This window comes from Delphinapterus leucas, chromosome X, assembly GCF_059928025.1.
Source record: "Delphinapterus leucas isolate spDelLeu-1000000601 "Yukka" chromosome X, BTC_Dleu_Yukka2, whole genome shotgun sequence".
Classification (NCBI taxonomy): domain Eukaryota; kingdom Metazoa; phylum Chordata; class Mammalia; order Artiodactyla; family Monodontidae; genus Delphinapterus; species Delphinapterus leucas.
Window position 1 is genome coordinate 20,070,371 of NC_143150.1, and position 21,019 is coordinate 20,091,389.

The 21,019-nt window shown below is 45.5% G+C and overlaps 1 protein-coding gene across 6 annotated transcripts; it reads left to right on the forward strand.

Moving 5' to 3' along the window:
- The first annotated feature begins 1,365 nt into the window (after positions 1-1,365).
- Positions 1,366-14,646, forward strand: IGSF1 (immunoglobulin superfamily member 1). Of its 6 annotated transcripts, XM_022563926.2 has the most exons (19): positions 1,366-1,639; positions 1,776-1,802; positions 2,218-2,502; positions 2,854-3,141; positions 5,052-5,336; positions 5,577-5,870; positions 6,341-6,619; positions 6,956-7,076; positions 8,968-9,038; positions 9,135-9,167; positions 9,549-9,839; positions 10,100-10,378; positions 10,991-11,278; positions 12,042-12,329; positions 12,521-12,808; positions 13,006-13,293; positions 13,413-13,691; positions 14,087-14,210; positions 14,366-14,646. In XM_022563926.2, exons 1-19 carry the CDS (start codon positions 1,570-1,572, stop codon positions 14,499-14,501), a joined length of 4,014 nt encoding a protein of 1,337 aa, XP_022419634.1. In that variant the 5' UTR covers positions 1,366-1,569; the 3' UTR covers positions 14,502-14,646. The 6 variants fall into 6 exon arrangements, with proteins under 6 accessions (XP_022419634.1, XP_089760208.1, XP_089760211.1 ...); XM_089904082.1 differs by lacking the exon at positions 1,776-1,802 and having other exon boundaries at positions 1,366-1,643; positions 2,177-2,502; positions 9,120-9,167; XM_089904085.1 differs by lacking the exon at positions 1,776-1,802 and having other exon boundaries at positions 1,366-1,643; positions 2,177-2,502; positions 9,120-9,167; positions 13,255-13,293.
- Positions 14,647-21,019: the final 6,373 nt, after the last annotated feature.

A 21,019-nucleotide genomic window follows, 5' to 3' on the forward strand; every position in this document is an offset into this window, starting at 1 on the left:
AGGAGTGGGGGCAAGAGTCTGTAGGAGGTGAGATGGAAAGAGCATCTTTAGGGTGCTATACCAGATTAATACCCCCTTTGGGAAGAAAAATAGCCAAGTTTTAATGAAATGTTCACTATGTGCCTGGCACTGTACATGTATTGTCTCAGATTCAACACAACAACAAGGCTAGGTATATATTACTCCCCAACTTTATAGATAAGAAAAGTTCAGAGAGGGTAATTTGAGCATCCTTCAAGGCAAAGTAAGAAATGCAAAGGGAAACTGTGCTTCCCTGGATCTCTGATGGTCCACCTGCTTCCTACATCCCAGGTGTTTGAATCTTCCCCTTTTTTCCTGCTCCTTCATCCCTCCTAGTGTTATCACTGGAGAAAATTAGGGACTTCAAGATCAGGATCAGTTTGGGGAAGCAAAATCACCGCTTTCTGTTCTGAGAGCTGCCTTTATCCCACTGTGTTGAAATAGAATTAAACAGCTGGGGTAGGCCAGAACCTCAGGCTCTGAGTAGAGAGTTGGTAGAAGGGAGTTAGCCTGAGTTTGTGTGATGGGCATATGCCTTTCCTTGGCAAAAGGATACTCTGGGTCCAGGGGGTGGGGTAGGAGAGGCAGAAGAGTGTAAGGGGTCTACTTATGGACGTGTAGGGCCTGTGGTCAATAGTGATTTTCAAGAAAATGAGAAGGCCTTGCTGAACTCACATATCTTTGCCATATTCCCTGAAATTCAAGCAATTCTTTTTTTTTCCTTAGGGGCAATGAACAAGAATGCTTATAAATTATGGGCAGCCAATAAATCATTTGCATCTTATATCAATTAGCTCAAGTAACTTGATTCCCCAACACCTACTCAAGATGGAGGCTTTGAGATTTGGGGGGGTAAGAAATAAAAGTAATATTAGATTTGAAGCATTCTGACATTCTGCATAAGGGCAGGCCTGGATGGGACGAGATGGTACAGGTGAGGTAGGGTGAGAAAGGGGTCAAGAGCTGCCTCTGAAAGTTTAAATACTGGTTTTAGAGCATAAGCATTAGAGTTAAACATGGATTTGCATTTTGGCTCTGATATTTAATATCTTTTGACTTTGGGCAAATTATATCCTGTCTAAGCCTCAGTTTCCTAGCCAGCAAAATGGTGATGGTAGAAACGCTTCCTTTGCTAGGTTGTTGAAGTACTCTGACAAAAATATATATGTATGAGTAAAGGATCTGAAAAGGTGACTCTCTACACCTCCCATCTCCCTCATACCATGTGGCTTCTGCTGGCCTGGATTAGGCCTCTGGGCCTCTGAGATCCCATGGAAAAACAGACATTTCAATAAATCTGACACGGTAGATACCAGCAAAGACCTTGGGTGGGAGAAGGGGGAAGTGAGGAAAAGGGATAAAGAGAAGAAGTAGCCAGTAACCCTGCCTGCCAGTGAGGGAGTGGAAGGAAGGGAGGGATGTCAGGTGCAACTTACTGATCCAAACTAAACTTTCCGAAGCAGGATCAGTCCCCTGAATAAAAACACTTCTGCTTTTAGATCTCACCACCTGGTGAGGGGCACAGCCCTTCAAGACTCCGGAGGCTCCATGACCCTGGACAGGCCAGGGGAAGGGGCCACCATGCTGCGGACATTCACTCTCTTACTCTTTTGCATTCGTGAGTACAAGGAAGTGGTGGCAGGGCAAGTGAACCTGTTATAGTTACCCCTATGGGGAGGGAATGGAGAATATTGAGGTTTGAGGGTGGGTGGGAACAATGAGGGGCTCTCCTTTACCATAATCTCTCTTTTCAGGGTTGAGTCTGGGTATGACACCAAGAGGTAAGTGAGTCCTGCTACCTCAAGTACCTTCCTTCCTGAAGGCCACAAGACATTGACCTGCTTCCATGGCCCTGGACATAACTGCCTTGAGATCCCAAAGGCAATTTCCAGATTGAGCTGGCTGGGAACCAGGACCTCTTACTTCATAACTTGGTTTCCCACAAAATAGTAAAGAACTTTGTCTCAGATGGAAAGGAAGCAAGACTTGCACTTCATTCCCCAACTCACTTGAATTCCTTAAACAAATACCTTGGGGTCCCTATCCCACCCCCCCATAAAAGTATGCATCCTGTCCCCAAGGGAAGACAAAAGGAGGAATCTGGGTTGGGGCTAATTTTAAGGGACATTGGAGGGGCATGTTATGGGAGGGAGAGGGTTGGACTGCTGACGTCTTTGTTATCTTTGGGAATGACAGCAATGATGCAATCTCAACCAGAGCTGTGGATAGAGACCAACTACCCCCAGGCCCCTTGGGAGAACATCACACTTTGGTGCAAAAGCCCCTCTCGGATTTCAAGCAAGTTCCTGTTGCTGAAAGATAAGACACAGATGACCTGGATCCGCCCTTCCCACAAGACCTTCCAAGTTTCATTCCCCATTGGTGCCCTTACTCAGTCCAATGCAGGTCTTTACAGGTGCTGCTACTGGAAGGAGACGGGCTGGTCAGAGCCCAGTAAAGTTTTAGAGTTGGAGGCACCAGGTAAGAAGACAGAGATGAAAATCAAGAATAAACTCCAGCTCCTGGGACTCAACCTTGCCTTCCCAGAGCAGGGTTTAATTCATTCGTTTGCCTCAAATGCATGCATGTATAATGCATGCATTTCACAGTTAGTAAATAATTGCCTAGTCTCTATAGATGCAGAGTGAGGACACAGACTCTGGAACAGATCTAGAGGGCAAGCTCTCAACGTAGGGGATACCCTAGATGGGGAAACAAGGGGTGACAAATAAGGGTCATACAGGGAAGACTCATTTAAGTAGAGCGCTCTGCCGCTCCCTGAGCAGCACTCCCCTTGCTCTACCTGAATACCAGTTCATTCTCTCCTTCCAGGCCAGCTGCCCAAGCCCACCTTCTGGATCCAGGCCGAGACCTCCCCTCTTCCTGGATGTAATGTTAACATACTCTGCCATGGCTGGCTGCAGGATTTGGTATTCATGCTGTTCAAAGAGGGATTTGCAGAACCCGTGGATTACCAAGTCCCAACGGGGACGGTGGCCATATTCTCCATTGCCAACATGACACCTGAGAGTGAAGGGGTTTACATCTGCCGCACTCATATCCAGATGCTCCCTACCCTGTGGTCAGAGCCCAGCAACCCCCTGAAGCTGATTATGGCAGGTGGGTGTGGCTATGGCTGCTGGGGTCTGATGATCGTTGTCCCTGGGATCATGGTTGGATGAGCCAGCGTTTCTGACATTACTTTACTTGCCCAGTTCTCTGCAAGGCCCATGAGCTAAAGTCATTTGACATTTTACTGAGATGCAAATTAGAATCACACACGCTATGTGGCAAATGTTTGGGAGCCAATCACTTGGCTAGTGAGTGAGTCCAGCCAAATGTCCAGCAGCTTCAGCTCATCACAGCTTTGTTGTTCTCTATTTGTCGAAAATCATGCATTCATTCATTCATTAGGCTAATATTTATTGAGCACTTAATATGTGCCAGGCACTGCCACTGCAGTCTTGTAAACTGATTTTTTTAATTTAAAGTATTTTTATTCTATTTCTGATTTTTATTTTTAAGTGTGGAAAATAGAATGAGTTGCTAGTGCTGATGATAAAAATAAACAAAAAAATGACAAAGAAAGTGATAGTTCATATTTTAGAAATGACTTTATAAATTAATTTAGTCTTGTATATACAGATCCAGTAAGGCAGTACCAAGCTTTAAACACAGTAGAAGCCTCCCCACAATGCCCAAACACTAGACACACACCCCACCCCCAACTCCCCCACCCCATGGCCCGGATGCTTCTAGACAGAATTGGCCACACTTGCTTTAGTTCCCTCATCAAGTTAAATAGGCTTGGGGAAAGCTGTGGTGCCACAGAAAGTACCTGGACTTAGAAGCAGTAATCCTAGTTTCTAGTTCCACCTCTGACACTGCCTCCCTGTGTGATACTGAGCAAGTTACTTCACCTCTGTGCTTCGGTTTCCCCCACTCTAAAATGGAATAACAGTATCTATCCAATCTACTGTGTGATGCCTCTCTGTGACTCAGTTTTCTCATTTGCAAAATTGGTATAATAATAATGCCTACCTCACAGGGTTGTTGTGAGGATTTGCCTAAATATAATATATGTACAGTGCCTGGCATATAAGTTCTCAATAAATGGTAGATATTAATTTTATTAGTATAGCTTTTTATTGAGGATCAAAGAACAAAAGCCTGTCTGTTTGAACTGCGTGTTATGGATGTTTGTTGTACGAATGCCTTTCCAGTGTAGATGCCACTAACACACACTTCTGCAGTTACCTGTTTGCTGGTGTCCCCCACTAGGCCATGAGCTTTTGGCTAACAGGGAGTGTGTCTATCTTCTTTACTTGTATATTCCTAGACCTACACGATGCCTGACACATCCTAAATGCTTAATGAGCATATGATAGAGCTGATCCTTCCAAGAATGGGTGGGTGGGCCTACCTGGGATTGGGATGGGTAAGAAGGAGTGGTTTGGGAGTGAGGTTTGCCCTCTATTTTGTAGTTTAATCTCTTTGGAGGAACAATACATGGAAATGAGGGTGTGACCCCATTAACAGAGGTTTCTTTGGGTTGCAGACTTACTGGCCAATCTCTCCTTATTGGCCTCTTTCAATCCCCCGTGGGAAGTGTCCTCTGTGAACTTAATGAGTTCAAAAGCCATCCTTAATACTGCAGTAGCATTCATGCTTTATGAAGATGGAATAAAAGTCATTTTCAGAAGTTTGGTTTCTTGGGTGGTTTGAAGAACTACATTTGGCATTTCAGGGACCTAAAGATACAGGGAATTACAAATGTAGATATTCCACTGAGACACACCCTACACATAGTTAGAGCTCAGTGGAGCTGATAGAGTCTGGTGAGAGGGAAGGGGCATAAGTGAACTTACCCTTGATTGCCTCCTAGAAGAGGCAGAGATTCAAGGAAGGAAGAGGGAGCAGAGGGTAAACTTCAGCTATCACTTTCTATCTAAGGAAACTAGGAAAATTAAACCAGAATATAATAAGGAAGAATCATCCTACATCTAACTCAGGGTCTCTTCCCTTTCTAGGACTCTATCCCAAACCAACTCTGACAGTCTATCCTGGGCCCATCATGGCACCGGGAGAAAGCCTGAATCTCAGGTGCCAAGGGCCAATCTATGGAATGACCTTTGCTTTAATAAGGCTTGAAGACTTGGAGAAGTCCTTTTACCACAAGAGACCATTAAAAAATGAGGCATATTTCTTCTTTGGGGCTTTGAAAATCCACAATGCTGGACATTACCTCTGTTTTTACTATGATGGGTCATACAGGGGTTCACTCCTTAGTGATATCCTGAAAATCTGGGTAACCGGTAAGAGAAGGGGATGCAATGGGACCTATCGTAGGGGCTAAGGGTGTACAACTTGCTCAGGGCCTGCTGGAGAACCTAATCATGCAGCCAGGGATAACGGTGGGGGAAGGAGCAGAATTTGTATAAGTGGACTTAGGATGGGATTTGCCAAGGGTGGACTGGAGGAAGAGAAAAAGAACCCTAATTAGTGGGAGGGGTAAGTCAGACAGTTAGCCTTTTATATTTTGGGTCTTGTCCTAGACACTTTCCCCAAGACCTGTCTACTTGCTCAGCCCAGTCCTGTGGTCCAAATGGGTCAGAATGTGAGCCTGTGGTGTCGAGGGCCAGTGGATGGAGTGGAACTTACACTCTATAAGAAAGGAGAAGACAAAACACTTCAGCTCTTGGATACCACCAGCATCAGTGATGATGAGTCATTCCTCCTCAACAATGTGACCTATAGTGATGCTGGCATCTATAGCTGCCACTATCTCCTCTCCTGGAAGACCTCCATCAGGATGTCATCACACAACACCGTGGAGCTTGTGGTTGTAGGCAAGTGCCAACAACTATTGTTTGTTTTAATCATCATTACAGTGTTATAAGAAGGAGCTGGTGGCCCTGTACCCTCTTGGATTTATAGGCCAAAGAAAAACACACTAGGAGGGTGGTGTAGAATTTTCTCCAAAAACTTTAGGTACCTTCTCTCCCAGGGTTGATACTCAAGCCCTGTCTCTCAGCATGGACAAGCTCCATTGTGAGCCCCTAGAAAAGTTATTTTCCTTAAGACCAGGGGAAACTTACAGGTATGGGTCTTTCTGATTGAAGCTAGGAACTTAGGAGTATTTAGAGAATCAAGGAATGGGCCAAGGAGTTCTGATGCACAATCAAATTTTGAAGCCAGTGATCTAGTGGAAGTGAAAAAAAAGAGAAGACCAAATAAGGACCTGAGAAACATTTGTTGAGGGAGGAGGCACTGAGTTCAAAGTCATTTGTTCTAACTCTGGTCTCTGGATTGGTTGCAGATAAGCCCCCCAAACCCTCCCTGTCAGCCTGGCCCAGCACCGTGTTCAAGCTAGGAAAGGCCATCACCCTTCAGTGCCGAGTACCTCAACCAGTACTTGAATTTTGTCTGGAATGGGAAGAAAGAGCAACATCCCCAAAATTCTCAGTGGATGGAGACTTCATCATCAGTAATGTTGAAGGGAAAGGCACGGGGACCTACAGTTGCAGCTATCGCATAGAGGCACATCCTAACATCTGGTCATATCGCAGTGAGCCTCTGAAACTGATGGGGCCAGCAGGTGAGAGGAACACTCTTCACAGGGATGCCCCCTCCGCAGCTTTGGCCATCATACCCCTGGGATCCCAGAACAATGCCCAGAAGGATGTGGAAAGGGTAGTTGGGGGCTTGTAAGTCAGGGCCCTTGGGTTTGGGCATCTTTCCTCTGGATTGGTCTCACAGTCACTCAAAGGCAGTGAGCAGGATACTTTCAAGGGTCCTATTCTTCATGAAAATAAGGCCACTTTTGTCTCAACTTCCCTTCACCTGCAGTAACCAGATCCCCCTCCCCCCATGAATGTATTCAACAGTCCCTGTCCCCATCAAGGTCCCTGCTTTTGGTCTTCTCTGGCCACAGGCTTTCTCACCTGGAATTACGTTCTGAATGAGGCTATCAGGTTGTCCCTAATCGTGCAGCTTTTTGCCTTGCTGTTGGTAGAGCTGTGGATAAGGTGGAAGTGTCGGAGACTCAGAATCAGGTAACTGTCTTGTCCCAACCCCCTGTTCCTCAATCTAGCTGAGTTCAGGCTCCCCAGAGACTCAGGAATGGGTCATACTCCAGTTGAGACAAGCCACAGGGGGGGACCCTTTGTATCCTCTACCTTCTGGGTTTAAGATATAAGACTTTCTCATTCCAGCAGTTTCCCTTTCACCTCACAGAGGGGTCAGCACCCAAGCCATAGGGTGGAGAAATGCATATTTCTCAGAGCCTGGAGAAGTAATCAGAACCTTGTTCACTGATTCCCCCAGGAGGGTGCCCAAATCTCCCTCCCAAGCCACCCTGCCTCTCAGAGATGATTGATGTCTTACGCATTAACTTCAACTGAACTTTGTTTGTAAGAAGCCATGCTGTCCTGTCTCCCAGGATGTTATCTAACTCCCATCCCAACTTTCACCCTTACCCCTAGCTCTCAAGGGCTAGCAAGACTTGTAGTCCATCCTAGCTGCTATGGAAGCCAGTCTCTCTGCCACTCTGGCCCCCAACCACTGTGCAGAGCGTTCTGAGAATATAGCCTTAGCCTGGGTGGGCATCTGATGAGGGAATGGATTGGGCCAGGGAATCAGACTGCTTCCTCTGACCCATAAAATGTCAAGCCAAACAGGTTCTCCTGCCATTTACTTTTATCCTTTTGTGTCCCCTGGGTCATCTCCTTCTCTCCCTGATCCTTATGGCCTTGTGCTCTGGCTATTCTGCCTGAAAATGAGAAGAGAAATGACAGCTCCTAGCTTGGTGGGGCCTCTGTTCCCAAATGCCTTGCTTACTTTCCCCCACCTTGTGATCCTGGCTGTACCCCTCCCCCACCATGATCACAGGACTTCGTGTGCCTGGGAGTATTCAATATACAATGGATGATGACTATGACTGTGTGTGTCTGTGTGTCCCACTGGGATCTGAGGGACAGAGTGCTTGGGTAATGAGAAGGGAGCCACCTAAACTTTCTGCAAAACCACTACCCTTCGAGCTTTCAAAAAGTTTCAATGGGGGTCAAGTCCTACTTCTCCACAGAACCTATCCTGAGTTCCACATACACTGGGGTAACCTTCAAGCCAGGGGTTAGAAAAAATGTAGCTTCAAGTGCCCCACCCCAGCCCAGGTCCACTGCATCAAAGAATGAATTCAGAAACCAGACTCAGAGAATGCAGCTTGAAAAGCATGTTTTCCTGACCAGGAAGGAGGGTCAGTGTTTTCTAAGTAAAAATTGTCAAATGAATTTTGGCTTAGTATAATCTAATTCTACAGGACCCATAACCTAAAAATGCTGCACATTTCTAGTCATAATCTGGGTGGGGGTAGAGAGATCCCACTCTCTGACAAGCTTAGCTCAGCACTGACAATCCTCTGGTAATTCACTGTTGCTGCCTAGGCAACCCTTCCATAACAAAGGCAGGTGAGGCAGGTCGGTCGGAGGACCAATACTGCCATAATAAAAACTGCTTCCAAACTTAAACTTGATGACTGAGAAACCCCCAAGATTTCTCCCTCCACCCCCACACCCACCACCCAGAGCTGCCGATTACACTGAGCTCCAGGAGTTCTGAGAGCTGGAGTTACAAAGGCATTTTCACATCTGACATCTCAATTCCAGCAACAGCCTAATCAGGGGCCTTGGGGACCTGACATTTGATATTGTCTGGGGATGGGGGAGGGGGCGGGGGGCACGTGGGTCATGAAAGAGCAAGAGGTTTGTAGGTGGTGAGGCCCTCAAAAAGAAAAGTCATCCATGTCAGAAAAGATTATATCCCATTATCCTGGCCATATCCAATCCCTATTGGGTGGTGAGTAAGCCAATGACATAAATTGCCGCCCCCTTCTCTCCGCCCTCCCCTTAATCCCAGCAACTCCTCTCATCTCTTTTCTGGTCTTGCTAGAGAAGCCTGGTTGCTGGGAACAGCTCAAGGGGTCACCATGCTCTTCATACTCACAGCTCTTCTCTGCTGTGGTGAGTAGAAGGGGGTGGGGAAGGGGCCTGGGCAGAAGGCCGGGGTGAAGTCCCGTGGGGGAGGGGACAAAGCCCTGGCAGCAATTTCTTTTGCAGGACTGTGCAATGGGGTATTGACAGAAGAGACTGGTGAGTTTTTCCTGCTCCAGACTGGGACATTCCTCCCTGGAGATCCGAAATAACTACAGAGTGTCAGTGTCAGTGGCCAGGGAGTGACTGGTTGGGAGGGAAGGACAGCCAGGAAGGGGCACTTGCTAAAGCTGCTGGCAAAACTCAGCCTCCAACTCTGCTTTTCTGCCTGCAAAATTTCCCCCAAGCTTCTGCATTTTTCTGAACCTCAGCTGAGACATCAGCTTCCCCTTTCCCCAGCACCTGCGGAGAGAAGGAAAGAGTTTGGATTGAGGTTGAAAGGGGAGGTGGGCAATGTGATCTGGGGAGGGTGTTCAAGGGCAAGGAAAAGGGGAGGGTGAGGGTGAGGGAGGATGGCTTCACTAACTCTGCTGTTTCTAGAAATAATTATGCCAACCCCAAAGCCTGAGCTGTGGGCAGAGACCAACTTCCCTCTGGCCCCGTGGAAGAACTTAACCCTCTGGTGCAGAAGCCCTTCTGGCTCAACTAAGGAATTTGTATTGCTGAAGGACGGGACCGGGTGGATTGCAACTCGCCCGGCCTCAGAGCAGGTCCGGGCTGCCTTCCCCCTTGGAGCCCTGACCCAGAGCCACACCGGGAGTTACCACTGCCATTCGTGGGAGGAGATGGCTGTGTCAGAGCCCAGTGAGGCACTTGAGCTGGTGGGGACAGGTAAGAAAAGGCAGAGGGTCCTCCTGGAGCGATCCCCAGTGCCCCTGGGACTCCAGCACTGTTCCTAGGGATGGGGAATGCTCAGAGACCCAGAGCCCAAGGGGCTTCTGCTGCCTGTAGGAGAGGAGGGGCACTGAAATGGGGGGAGGGGTGGGGAACAGAGTTATGAGAAGACTGACAGGAAGAGGCAAAGGCCAGTCCAGGATGGATTTCTACTTTGCTGACAAAGTGACTCCGAGTGTCCCTGTTTTGTTTTCCAGACATCCTCCCCAAACCTGTCATTTCTGCTTCCCCCCCAGTTCGGGGCCAGGAACTGCAAATCCGGTGCAAAGGATGGCTGGCAGGCATGGGGTTTGCTCTGTATAAGGAGGGAGTGCAGGAACCTGTCCAGCAACTTGGTGCCCTTGGGAGAGAAACCTTCTTTACAATCCAAAGAATGGAGGATAAAGATGAAGGCAATTATAGCTGCCGCACTCACACTGAAAAGCGCCCCTTCAAGTGGTCTGAGCCCAGTGAGCCCCTGGAGCTTGTCATAAAAGGTAGAGCTGAAAGGGGTGTGTGAGAGAGGAGTGGGGAAGCAAAGCTCTGGGTCAGACACTCCTCTCCTCACAGCAAACTTTGCTGCTGGTCCTAGGAGCCTGTGTCCAATCTTAGAGCCAGGCAGGCGTGGCGCTGGGAGTGCCAGGGCCTCTGGCTGCACGATATTAATAGCCATAATCGTTATTAATAGCTGGGGTTTGTAGAGGGTGATTTAATTTTTCTAATTATTTTCATATCAATTATCTCATTTAGCTATAGAGCAAATATTCAAAGGAGGTGGATCAGGTACCATTTCCCCTTCTTGTCCAAATGGGCAAACTGAGGCTCAGGGAATCAGCAGAGCCCCAGTGACAACTCACCCTTTTAGCTAGCTTCCATTGCTTGTTCTGCTGACAGGGAGGATTTGGCTGGAGGAGGTGAGGGGTGGGGTGAGGGGTCCCTGTGAAAAGTTCATCTGCAAAGTGGTTTTGCCTTGACTTTTAAATGCACCTTCTTCTGAATGAAATACTATAGGAAACAAAGCAGCTTTCTGGAACCAATATTTGCTATATTAGCAATCTTTCTTTTCTCTTAATTTGGTTTTGTATTGTGTTTGGTTTTTTGCCTTCTAGAAATGTACCCCAAGCCCTTATTCAAGACATGGGCCAGTCCTGTGGTCACTCCTGGTGCCCGAGTGACTTTCAATTGCTCCACCCCCCACCAGCAAATGAGCTTTATTCTTTACAAAGATGGAAGTGAAATAGCGTCCAGTGACAGGTCTTGGGCGAGTCCGGGAGCCAGTGCAGCCCACTTTCTGATCATTTCGGTGGGCATTGGTGATGGAGGGAATTACAGCTGCCGCTATTATGACTTTGCTATCTGGTCTGAGCCCAGTGACCCTGTGGAGCTCGTGGTGACAGGTCAGGAGTGGGGAAATGCAGGTGGAGGTGGTACTGACTCTGGGACAGTGGGCGGGAGGGCTGTCAGTGGGAGAGGAAGAACTGCTCCTTCTAAAAGTCACCAAGAATGTGCTTAGGACCGTGCCTAGCACATGGTAAACAGTCCATGTAAGGCAGCTGCTTATATGATCACTAATACAGGAAGGTGAGAAAGAGGAGAAGAGGGAGGAAAATAATTCACGTCTGGGGAAAGAAATGAGGCAGATGGGGGTGTTTCACATGTTGCCCTATTTCTGAAATCTTTTTGTGGCTTGGCCTTGAGCTTTAGGCCCAATGTCCACTTCTTTAGCTGGGCTGTCAGAGATTGGTGGGCTGGATGGCCCTCAGAGAGATGGCGAAGACCTTGAAATGTCTACTGCATATTATGCAGCCATTACAAATGATAGTTTTCAAAGGCTGTTTAACATCATAGGAAAATATTTACAATATAAAGTGAAAAATATTAAACTACACAATTGTGCATATAGTAGGCCCAATTATGCAAATAGCTAGAGCTACAATGACATGGCCATGTACAAAAAAATAAATGGGAAATAAATACATAAAAATGTAGCAAGAATGGTTATCTTTGAGCGGTAGAATTGTATTTTCTTCATAGGTTTTTTTCTGTATTTTCTAATTTTCTACAATAAGCATATATTGTTTCTTCTAATAACACTAAAAAAAACAACGTTCAGAATGTCAGGGGCAGGATTCTCTCATGTTGTGATCTCTTTAATTTCAGAATTCTACCCCAAACCCACTCTCCTGGCACAGCCAGGTCCTGTGGTGCTTCCTGGGAAGAATGTGACCCTGCGCTGCCAAGGGACTTTCCAGGGCATGAGGTTCGCCCTCTTGCAGGAGGGAACCCAGGTTCCCTTACAGTTTCAGAGTGCCTCAGGGAATGTGGCTGACTTTCCCCTCCACACTGTTGGAGCAGACGACTCTGGGAACTATAGCTGTGTCTACTATGAGACCACTATGTCAAACAGGGGATCATATCTCAGCAAGCCTCTTATGATCTGGGTGACTGGTAAGGACAGACAAGACATGGGACTGGGACAGAGACAACTGGAATAAGGGTTAGAGAGGGTGACTCCTCTTGGAAGGGTAGGCTAGGCCATGGAGGGGAACGGTTGTGTCTGGAAGGAGAAAAATAAAGGATTAATTCAGCGAGTGATAAGTTTGCATACTAACCACTTTCCATCTTTGGTCTCTTCCTAGACACATTCCCCAAGCCATGGTTGTTTGCTGAGCCCAGTTCTGTAGTTCCCATGGGGCAGAATGTTACTCTCTGGTGCCAAGGGCCAGTCCACGGAGTAGGGTACATTCTGCACAAAGAAACAGAAGCCACTTCAGTGCAGCTCTGGGGATCCATCAGTAATGATGGGGCATTCCCCATCACCAATATATCTGGTGCTAACATAGGTCGTTACAGCTGCTGCTACCATCCTGACTGGACCAGCCCTATCAAGATACAGCCTAGCAACACCCTGGAACTCATAGTCACAGGTAAGGGGAAGATGCTCTGGAGTGAGCAGGGGAGTATAGAAAAGAGTGAGTAAGCTGTCAGATGGTTCATGGGAAACGGTAAACGGTTTTCCAAGAGCTCAAGGAGAGGCAAGCAGTAGTCTCTCCTCTTTATTGAGACTCCAGTGATGCCCTGGAAAGTGGCCACCTCTCTGTGACCAAGAGTCAATTTCTTCTAGGTTTGCTCCCCAAACCCAGCCTATTAGCCCAGCCTGGTCCCATGGTGGCCCCTGGAGAAAACATGACTCTTCAATGTCAAGGGGAACTGCCAGACTCAACATTTGTCCTGTTGAAGAAGGGTACTCAAGAGCCCTTAAGGCAACAGAGGCCAAGAGGGTACAGGGCTGACTTCCGGATGCCAGCAGTGAGCAGTGAAGATTCTGGGATGTATAGCTGTGTTTATTATTTGGATTCTGCTCCCTTTGCAGCTTCTAATCTCAGTGACTCCCTGGAGATCTGGGTGACTGGTAAGGTCTTGGAGATTTCAGTAAGAGTCTAGATTTTGTAGTTTCTTAGTAGTGAGGCCTAAGGGGGTAAAGGGCTGGGTTCAAGGCCATTTCTAACTCTGTGTCCTGGTTGGTTGCAGATAAGCCCCCTAAACCCTCCCTGTCAGCCTGGCCCAGCACTGTGTTCAAGCTAGGAAAGGATATCACCCTTCAGTGCAGAGGACCCCTGCCAGGTGTGGAGTTTGTCCTGGAACATGATGGAGAAGAAGCACCTCAGCAGTTTTCAGAGGATGGAGACTTTGTCATCAACAACGTAGAAGGAAAGGGCATTGGAAACTATAGCTGCAGCTACCGTCTGCAGGCCTACCCTGATATCTGGTCAGAGCCTAGTGATCCCCTGGAGCTGGTGGGGGCAGCAGGTGAGATGATAATCCCTCCATGGTTCTGGCATGACATACGTGGGATCCCAGAGATAATCTCCATGGAGACAGGCCAAACATGGAGGGGGAGGGGTTTGGAGTCAGAGACCTCAAGTGTGGTCATTTTTCTTTCTCCTAGGGATGGTAAGGAGGTGGAACCTCAGATTCACTCAAAGATAGTGAGAAGGATACTTTCAAGGCCTCTTCCACCCCCCAAAAGGAGGGCTGCTTCTGCCTCAGCATAAGCACTGCCTCTGACCACCCCATCTGCAGTCTCAACACATGGTTCCTGAGTGAACCCCGGAGGAGGCCAGATGAGGGGGCAACAAGAGATCCAGGGGAGCATACATGCACTGATCTCTATGGCCTTGGTTTCTGCTCTTTTATCACCACAGGGCCTGCTGCTCAGGAGTGCACTGTGGGGAACATTGTCCGAAGTACCCTGATCGTGGTGGTGGTTGTAGCTTTAGGGGTGGTGCTAGCCATAGAGTGGAAGAAGTGGCCTCGACTCCGAACCAGGTAATTGCCTTATGTCAGCCTCCTTCTGTGAACCCAGGGGCTTCTGTTAAAACAATGGTACATATGCTCCTCTAGAATCTGAGTCCCACAATGCAACCTGTTTTCAGGTTGATGGCTCTGGATCCTCCCTTAGTCATGTCTTTTTCTCTACACAGAGGCTCAGAGACAGATGGAAGAGACCAGACCATAGCCTTGGAAGAGTGTAACCAAGAAGGAGACCTGGGCACCAATACCAACTCTCCCTCATCGATCTCTCAGGGAACCTCAGTGGAACTGCCAGTCTCAATGTAATAATCACCTCCTTGGCAAGAGCTTTCCTCTCCTCTTTTTTTATCCTCAGAGACCTGCAAATCTGGCTGGTTTCCCTGGGAGTCCACCCCATCTACTGTTCCTTGGCCACTAATCACCTGAGATAGGTCAAGGGGATTTTAGGAGTTGAGAGCCCTACCAGGGTGAGATGTTTCCTGAAGAGAGAGTCCCTGCCTTCGTAACTCCTCACTGTACTGATTTACTGGTGCATGAAATTCTATTAAAAATGTATTCTTCTGAATAAAGAGAGTATTCACTATTTAACTGCAAAAACTATGGCAGTGGTTTTCCATTGGTTTGCTGTCCACTTAACACTTAGCAAAAATGGTGTATTGGAGCTGATCTCCATGGCAGAATAAGAGAGCACAGCGCTGCTAGTACAGAGAAAGGAGCTCAAGGATGGGGTCGGGGAGGAAGGAAGGCTCCAAAATGTCCATTTTGGTTTGGGACATGGTAACTGAACAGAATGTCCCATCATCCTTCCATTTCATTTTTGAATGAATGGAAGAATGAATGAATGGCAATATTCTCTCCAAGTTGAGCCTGAGGAGGGCAAACACTGAAGTTACATACTTTGTACTGTGTTACTTCTAGGTCTGTAGTACACCTGCTTTCCAGTGTTACGATTAGTCCACTACAGAACTTTGAAATTGGCAAAGTGTGCTTTGTGGCCCTTACCTAACAACCACAGGTGTACATTAATTCACTCTTAAGTGTGAAAGGTTGATAAAAGCTGAATATTTTGCCCCTCCCTAAAGAAAACCCTGTTTTCTCTGGTGGTGGGATCTCAAAGAGTGAGTAAGCAAGTGAGGTGATTGGTTTAGAGCAGGGGACCTCCCAGTGTCCTGTCCCAGTGTTCTTTCCCAGTATTCCAAACGGAGGCTGGCTCGCATTCCGAGCCCCTGATCTCTTTCCTTGGATCAGCATGCAACTTGCCGCACGGGTGAGAATCCAGTACACATTAGGAGGGTTGTATTGGGGAAGGGGGCTTACCTAATTCCTTAAACCTGTTCAAGACCTCAGAAGAACTGACCTATGGGTCCTAGAGGAGGTCACAACCCCTTCACATCTGACCCTAAAGTTCCTTACCTCCCAACACTGTTTAATTCTAAGCTATCACTGTTCAATAGAGCAATGTACAAGGGTGCTGCACACAGTGAGTTATTTATCCTTGGTTATGATAAAATTTAGAAAACAACTCCCATATTCTTATATCAGGAAGCTTATTTACCCAGCAACTTAATGAAAAAAAATGCATCACATTTCCCTTAATCCTTACAGAATGAAACACTCTTGAGTACTATAGACTAATTTGTATTAAGCTCTTTGGAATGTAGAAGTACAAAGTCTCACTCTGATTTCCATTTGATGAGATTCTATTAGTCGCATATACTAATTTCTTATAGTGTTTCTAAAAATTCATTTCAAAAATGCTTTTACATTTGAATTTAGGAACACCTAATTGTTGCTTTCTGCCAAACACCACTAGCTGCCTTCAAACTCTCCATCCCTAACCCTCAATCAAGCTGTACATTTTGAACGCTGGAGGGAGGCCTGTTTTTGGTCGTTGGTTTTAGGATAGAAGTCCTTTGATCAGGTCTGATTTTGTTTTCCAATCATTGGATATTCCAGCGTGTATTGTCAAGCCTAGTGGTAGGGCTGTGCAAGTTAGCAAGTGATCACTTGATTGCTTTAGCTATTCAGGGAAAGAGAGATGGGAAGAAAAGAGCAGAGGGCCAAGGACTGAAATTTACAGAAACCTCTGCGTTAGAAAAGTAGGATGAAGATGAAGCAAAAATGACAGAAAAAGACTTGTGAAATCCAGACATTGAACCTGGGGTCTCCAGTATCAAAGAGTCAAACAGAGATACTCGTGCAATAAGAGAAAAATTCTGATAAATCTTTAAATGAGAAACAAGTAGTGAGAAATATTGTGACACTGGACTGTTAGTTGGTTTTCTAAAAGCACTCACATATACTATTCTTACACTTAGAGAACCAAGTTCTACATGATTTAGAAGAGAAAAAAATAGTTGTCAATTAACTGTGAAATACTTAAAGAGTGGCTTTGGGATTTAACTTTCCTACTCACTGTCAGAGCTATTTCAATGAATTAAATATCTATTTATAATGCAAACGTAGCTTGTTGCTGACAATGCTCCACATGGTATGTTTTTTTTAACCTGGTTGCCATGGGAATCAGTCCCTTTACCCCTGGATGGCCTCTAATCAGCTCAGCATCAAGTAATTTCTGGGAAATGGAATCTCAATTAGGGTGGAATGGACCTTTGAGAGGAGAATTTGTCTCTGGGACTCCAGAAACAAAGGCCAAAAATCCTCTCCTCAGTTCTAAAAAACAAATGTAAATTACCCTCTATCCATGGGTCACATCTCTGTCCTCAGCATCTTAGAGCTACAAAGATTGTCAAGGTGGTGTGATCCAGTCCCCAACCCAGTACAGAATCTCCTTTATAGCAAAGCTGACAGGTAGTACACAGCCTCTTTCTGTACACCTCCAGCGATGGGGAGCTCACCACTCCATGACACAACCTGAGAATTTCAGATTGCTTGACTGATCTCACATCTGTCTGTGTATATTCCCTTCATACTCACTGGCTCTAGTTCTGACCCAAGTTGCAACCTAGATGAAATCTACTTCTTACACATAATAGTCTTACAACATTTGGAAGACATGAGTTGTCTTCCCTGAGTCCAGAATATCTCACTCAGTGTTGCTTCCAGGGTTTGGCCAACACTCGTTTGCAAATGTATCTCTACGTAGTTAACTCTCAATTATCCAGGTTTTGGAGAGGGAAGAGTTCATGCCTACCCGACTCCTGCCAGATTCAACCAAAGCAGCTTTTTTATATAGTTTATATACCCGTTAATTATATAGAATATTAAACAATGAAGAAAGATGTGATGAAAAATAAAGCAGAGAAAGGAGATACAGAAGTGTGTGTTTTGTGGGGAGATTGTTGCAATTTAAAAAGGGTGACTAAGAATACCTCACTGAGAATGTAACATTTGACTTATGATTAAAGGATATGAAGGAGTAAGCCATGCAGTTATCTAGGCAAAGTGGGTTCTGGTCAGAGGGAACAGGGAGTACAAGAGCCCTGAGACAAGAGAATGCCTGGCTGGTTCAAGAAACTGTGACTAGACTACAGTGGCTGGAGCAGTGTAAGCAAGGGGGAAAGTAGGAGACAAGGTCAAAGAAGTAATGGGAGCCAGGGCAAGCAAGACCTTTGCAGATCTTTGTAAGGACTTTGACTTACACCCTGAATGAACTAGGAAGCCACTGGAGTGACATGATTAGACTTAACATTTAAATAGAACCATCCTGTCTTCTGTGTAGAGAATCGGCTGAGGGGCCAGGGTGGAAACAGAGATATCTACAAGGAGGCTACTACAATAATGAGGCAAGAGATGGTAGGTTAGGTCAGCACAGTAGCAGACAGGTGATGAGAAATGGTTGGATTATTGATATAATCTGAGGAAAGAGCCAACAGGATTTGCTGACAGATTGCATGTGGGGTGTGTTGTATAAACATTCTCATTAGAAGAAAAAACTGTTTCAAAAATTGCCTTAGTGCTTCCTTCCCTGGGTTATTTTAATCTCATCCTCAAGAAAGGGTTTTCCATTGCCTCCCAATCCAGGTCACCACTTCTGGGCAGTTTGTCAGTGAGTCTGCCATTGTCCATCCAGAAATGTAAGCAAAATGAAGTCCTACATGTCTAACGTGATCTGACCAGCACAGGGTACAGAGGACAGTGAAATGATCATTTTCTGGGATTTCAACTCACCATTTCTTTTAATGCCATCTAAAATTACATTAGTCCTTGGGCAGCGAGATCACACTGTTGGCTCATAGGAAACTGTGGTCAACCAAAACCCACAGCTCCTTCTCACACAAGATCTTGCCAGTTCAATCCTTTCTTTTCCTTCACTTATACAAGTGATGTGTTATTTTGCAATTGAGTTTTAAACTCAGATTTAAGATTTTACATTTATCCCCGTTAGGTTTCATCATATAAGCCCCAGCTTACAGAAGTCATGTATTACCACTTAGTGAGCCCACTCATATATACCACACATATAGGTACTAACTCATTTACTCCTAACAACAATCCTGTATGGCCCCGTGCTATTATCATCCTCACTTTACACATGAGGAAACAGAGGCTCAGAGAAGTTAGGGAACATGCCCAAGGCCATCCAGCTCATAGCCAAGGTCAGAGCTGTAATTAGAATCCAATTTTGCCTGACTCCAAAGCCAGATTTCCTCATACTAAACTTTGGTTAGCACAGTATCTGGAACATAGTAGGTATACAATAAATATTTACTAAATTGTCTACCTTCGCACCCTACTTTTTTCTTTTTTGTTGAACAGACACTCATATTCACTTAGTATTTGTTAGGCTGTGTTAAAAAGCTTTACATTTATTAAGCATCTTAATCTTTCCAGTACATATATGAGGTAGGTACTATCATTATTCACATTTCTTACAAAGAAAGAAACAGAGCCACAGAAATTAAGCAAATTGCCTAGGTGACACAGCCAGCAAGTGTCAGAGACAGGATTTGGACCCAGGCAGTCTGGCTCCAGAGTTTGTGTTTATAACCACTAAGCTATGCTGTCTCAGGCTATTCTGAGATCCTGACCTTGCACTCTCAAGGGAAGGAGGTGCCTAGGACTAACTCACTGTCCACTTTCCAGTGTTAAACCTGTGGCCCTCCTGTTGAAATCTACTTCAGCTTCCCCCTTCTTTTCCATTTCCTTTCCTTACCAATGGAATCTGGACTCTAGGCTTATTAAGAATGAAGACTTGTTCAGGTCCCCAGATTTAGTCTTGATCTCTCCCCTTCACTCCCAGAGCTCCATGCTACTCTGTTCTGCTATAGACCAACATTTTCAACTTCCCTTCCTAAGGAGGCAGGCAATGTGATGAAATGGTCACCATGTTGGGGAAATACCTGAAAAGGAAACCACTTGGTTGGTGGTGACACGTCAAAAGAGGCCTGGAGAAGAAAGATGTTCCCTCAGACCACTCCCCATCCCCAAGAATAGGCCCTAGGCCAGACCATCATATGTTAAATTAACTCTACAGGATCCTGGTTAGAGTCATGTTTTAAACTGGGTGTGGTAAGGATGTGCAGAGAAATTCCAGCCATTCACCTGAGTTATTAACCTATAAAGGATGACTTTTGTGAGGAAGTCCCTTCTTATTTCAGAAGGTCATCCTTGGTACCACATGCTAAAGACCCAAGGATGACCTATATGACATCATAGGCTGGCAGAATGTACAGGGGCTAGAATTAATTTTGAGCTTGAGACAAATCCCATAAAGGGTGGCACATCATAAGAAACTTCAAAACTAGCCAAAGCTCCCTTATTTTGCAGGATCATGACTCAAGCAGTTGTTCCATCTTAACCCCAGCAGTCAATTTTGCGAATTCATCAATTGATGCTCCAAAGTTGGACTTGATCATATACATCTGGACACAGTGAAAGAATGAATCCTAGACTTCAAAATCATAGAATTTGAGGGGCCATTCAAAATGACACAATGCACACACTTTCTACAACACACCCAACAAGAGGTTGACCAAACCTCTACTTGAACCCTTCTAGAGGAGGGGTACAGGGGGTTTGGGGGCCCAGAGGAGACTTAGCACCTATAACGAATGGTTGTCCCTTCAATTATCAGGTAGCTGTAATGCTGAGGAAATTTTTTTTTAATTTTCTGAGGACTGCCTTCTTCCAATTTTCATACACATTGACGCACAGAACACGTGTAATGTAAAATCCTTCCTTAAGTCTTTGCTTTTACAAGTGAAGCATCCCCATTTTCTTCAAATACAGAAAAATGCTCTGGCCAACCTTAGATAGAAAGAAACTAGCACTTCCAATGTGGTGGACTGCATATTTCCATTAATATACCCTTCAGATCTCAATAGCATATTTAGCAATCACAAAACACTATGGGCTTATAGTAAGTTTAAGCTAACAGAAACCCCTATCCCTTCTATAGAAGTACTTCTAAGCCTTGCCTTCACTCTGAATTTATGTATTTAATTTTAGAGTTGAAATATACAGCTTCATATTTGTCACAACTACATTACAGTAAGAGTTTATTTCTTATGTTCAGCTTCACAACTATTTGTCCCCTTGGAAAATTACTGAATCGTTCAACCTCAGTTTTCATATCTGTAAAATGGAGATAATCACTATTCTAATTTTGCAGGTTTGTGCTGAGGATCAAATGAAATAATATGCTTGAAAGTGCTCTATAATATAGAAAAGTATCGTGTCCGTATAAGGTCTGATGGTGACAACAAGGAGGATTTTTATTTTCTGTTGTACAATGTACACAGATATCCTTACAAGCGTCATCTTAATCCCAAATTTAGTCAATGTCTCACCTTTATCCAAGCGTTGGAAAGCACTTGTCTTCCTGGGTTTACAATAATTGATTAAATGTATACATTTTGTAT

Bases quoted from the DNA above. Each gene is read 5' to 3' on its own strand.
- IGSF1 (XM_089904082.1), top strand. From the start codon at position 1,570: ATGACCCTGGACAGGCCAGGGGAAGGGGCCACCATGCTGCGGACATTC. The intron at 1,644-2,176 runs GTACAAGGAAGT...TGGGAGGGAGAG, and splicing joins TTACTCTTTTGCATTCGTGA to GGTTGGACTGCTGACGTCTT. The intron at 7,077-8,967 runs GTAACTGTCTTG...TGGTCTTGCTAG, and splicing joins TGTCGGAGACTCAGAATCAG to AGAAGCCTGGTTGCTGGGAA.